The following is a 3,477-nucleotide window of genomic DNA, read 5'->3' as shown; positions in this document are numbered from 1 at the left end:
GTCATCTGTCCTTACATTTCTCCTTATGGGGATCACAATCAGAAAAAGGAAAGTTGCTGTTTTGGTTCTTTAAATTGTTTATACTTAGCCACAAGTCTTAGAGCAGTATACTTGAGTGATTTAAACATTTTTATTTTAATTATTCTAATTACCACACTTCAGCATTTCGTTTTAAAAAGCCACTCCAAACAAAATCCAGCAGTTAGCTGTTATTCTTTAGCCTCTGAACTTTTTGAGAAAGGACTCTAAAAACCATCGCATGTATGAGCCCTGTAACAAATACTGCTAGGTTTGCATTTTTTCCCCTTGAAAACAAGTCTTTTCTAAGATTTTTGTTCATTTTAAAATCCACGTGATTCCTGAGACAATGAAAAATTGTTCTGAAACACACTGGCAAAAAACAGCTTAACTACAAGTAATGCAAACAAGTAGATGTGTTGCTCCAGATAGTTTGATTACAGATGTCTATGCCAATCTTCCCATTGTAGGCTTTACCAGCATATGCTTTAGATAGTTGTGCTGGTATTAGCTCTGGCTTGGTGCTGCTCCTCTTCTGCCTCTGAAAGTGGCTCTCTTGAACTTGACTGTTCTTGTGCCTTAGATTTCACGGCATGCAATGCATAGTTAATGCTAGTACTTTCAATCCAACTCCAGGACCCTGAGAAGGGGTTGTACAACATTCCATTCACTGCCTTAACTAAAAAGCCATCTATAAAAAATACATATAGATCAGATTCAAAACTAAGTTCAGTACAAGAAAGTGCATTTGTTTAGAGCAACACTACTGTACAACTGGGAGGCTACATAATTGGCCAAATATTTCAGAAACTGGTCACTCCCAAACCAACAGACTGATTAAAGTATATGAAAAAGGTTCACCTTTAAATTTAAAAAAAAAAAAGAGGTAAAAAAGAATTTAGATCAAGGAATCTGAGAGACTACCTCTTAGGTCTGCTGTTGTTTCACAACCAGTAAATTGTTTTTAACTTTTACTGTAAGTGTCCTAGGCCTTCTTGGGGAGGGCAGCACATAAATCTAATGAATAGAAGTAATGCAATGATCCCATCCTCCTCTCTCTGACTCACTGTCTGCTGCTATATCATCCCAACACAATTTGTAATAGAAGACAAAATAAAACACATAAAAACCTTATCATAATAAGACATTCCATGGCACATGCTGCTTTCCTTGGGGAAAGGATGAGAGAACAAATGTGGCACAGTCATGTTGCTTAAGGCATTATGAGGAGACATTCGGGTATTACATGGATGAAAGCAGAAAAACCTATACAGAATAGAGCCAAGTTCATGCATTACCTTGTTTACAGCGAGATTCATGCGAGTTTAAAAAAGCCAAAAGAAACCACACAAAAAGAAAGCCCCACACACCACCATGCACTTCAAATTATCTGGAGACAAAAAGTGGCTGGCAGAAAGAAACAAAATAAAAACTCCAACACCTCAGTACAGAATCTTTTAAACCAATTATTGGAACAACTAGAGAGGGTTTGATCTGATCATGATGATGTACTCTTTCAAGCTTTACTTAAAAAATCAAGCTGTCTGCTTCAGACTTCTTTTAAGTGAAGACTTGGAATGAATGCAAGGCTAATAACAGGTGCTGTGAGTGACAGTCACACAGACAAAAATCCCTCTGCTTACACAAAGGTGTCATTCAGTGAAGCAACAGTGTTGCTGCTGAATGCTGACAGATTAAGCATCTCAATCCTGATTTACAGGAAACACCTCTGAGAAATGAAACATCACAACAGGATGCAAATTTCTTTGCCTCTTTGCTTAGACCATAAAAAGAGGCCTCATTGTGATAATTATTTTGTCTACTGTTGTCACTGAACAAGACCCATTTAATTATGTATAGCTGGCTGAGAAGCTATCAGGTGTGAACAAGCTTTAAACTATGCATAACCATGGCCAAAAATGAACTGATAACCTAGATGTGGAAAAGTTCTATTTGCATTACTAAACATGTTTGGCTATACAGCTCCCAACTAACTGCCATTATCAACAGTAACATTTGCAGTACACCTGCAATATGTCTCTGACACTTACTTGATTCTAACAGGCGCTCCAACTCTTCAGGTGTAATAAACTTCTCCCAGTCGTGAGTACCATCTGGCACAATGCCCATTATTTTTTCTGCGACTACTATCCCCAGGACATAGGACAATTGTGTTTTGCTGAGTGTAGTGATGAATAATGAGCCTTCAGGCTAATAGGAAAAGAACAACATACTCATCAGTGAACTTAATTGAGAAAAAAGCCTAAGATTAATTATTTCAAATTCCTGACGCAGCATCTGTCCACCCAAAAACTGTGGGTTGAGAGAACCAGAGCTATTCTCATTTTGGGGCATGCTTTATGACAGATGATACAGAAATCAGGATCTGGTGATGTTTTCTGTAGCTACTGGGCCTCTCTATATCACCTCTCAGCCATGCTTAACACCACCACTGAGAAGCACCTCCCCAGTCACTCAATTGCTCTTGGCATGTGCCAAATCCCACAAATGGGGCAGTGTCAGTGCCTCAGAGCAGCCATCAGCATGCACCAAGAAGTGTACTTGAGGCAAAGAGGTGTTAGGTATATGCTCAAAGCTGCTTTAAGGCTACTTTTTTTCTAGGATTTGGCACATGCTGAATGGGAGTGAATGGGCAGTATGTGCTTCTCAATAGTGGTCATGAGTACAGCACAGAGGTAAATCCAGGTTTTTAGAAGTACAACTTAACATTTAATATGTAGACAACATGTTCCAACCCAGGGCTGTTCCAACTTGGCTCAAAGTGCTGCGAAGGGGCTGGCTGACAGGCAGCCCACCGTACTGAAGCACCCTTGTGCCCCAGCCAGCTCTGTCAGCATCTACACATGCACTGCTGCACAAGAAAAAACTCTGCAGCAGGATAGGACTTGTGTTTACAAGTCGTATCCTGCTGCGGAGTTTATTAATTTCGTGTGGCTAATAGGGCTGCATGTGAAGATGCTGAATTGTTTACTGCAGAGCTAATTGGGTAGCTCCACAGTAAACATCTTGCGCAAACACGCCAAGTTAGACAAAAAGTAGAGATTAACTTCAAGGAAACTACAGAATGTCTTTTTGGTACGTAGAAGATAATTTTCCATTTTGGAATCCAGCCAAGACAGCAAGATTTCCAGGATTTTTCAGTACTTACAGCAGCATAATTTGCAAATAACTCTGCTACAGGGAATCAATGAAGCAAAGATGTTTTTAATGATCCAATGCAAACAGCTTCAAAAAACAAACAAAACAAAAAAAACTGTTTAGAGATCTCGTGCACTATTGGAAAAGAACTTGTTGGCAGAAGTAAAATAACAAAAAGTTGCCATGCCAGGTCACAAAGAGCTAGATGGGAAGGAGGAAGTCGATGTCATCTTTTTGGACTTCCAGAAGGCCTTCAACACAGTGTCCCACCCAATTCTGGTGGGCAAGCTGAGGGACTGC

The 3,477-nt window shown here is 39.7% G+C and overlaps 1 protein-coding gene across 1 annotated transcript in view; it reads right to left on the bottom strand.

Moving 5' to 3' along the window:
- Positions 1 to 303: 303 nt before the first annotated feature.
- COQ3 (coenzyme Q3, methyltransferase) overlaps positions 304 to 3,477 on the bottom strand; it is a gene marked incomplete at its 5' end in the record, with an annotated part of 7,996 nt that continues 4,822 nt past the window's right edge. Inside the window, 2 exons of the mRNA XM_019520235.1 lie at positions 304 to 709; positions 2,070 to 2,229. Of these exons, the coding sequence (XP_019375780.1) occupies positions 507 to 709; positions 2,070 to 2,229 (363 nt within the window). The remainder of the gene's footprint in view (positions 710 to 2,069; positions 2,230 to 3,477) is intronic.

Source organism: Gavialis gangeticus, unplaced genomic scaffold (assembly GCF_001723915.1).
Source record: "Gavialis gangeticus isolate Ggan-Ray unplaced genomic scaffold, GavGan_comp1, whole genome shotgun sequence".
Lineage (NCBI taxonomy): Eukaryota > Metazoa > Chordata > Crocodylia > Gavialidae > Gavialis > Gavialis gangeticus.
The sequence above is the reverse complement of the archived record's forward strand: the minus strand, read 5'-3'. Positions and strand labels throughout refer to the sequence as shown.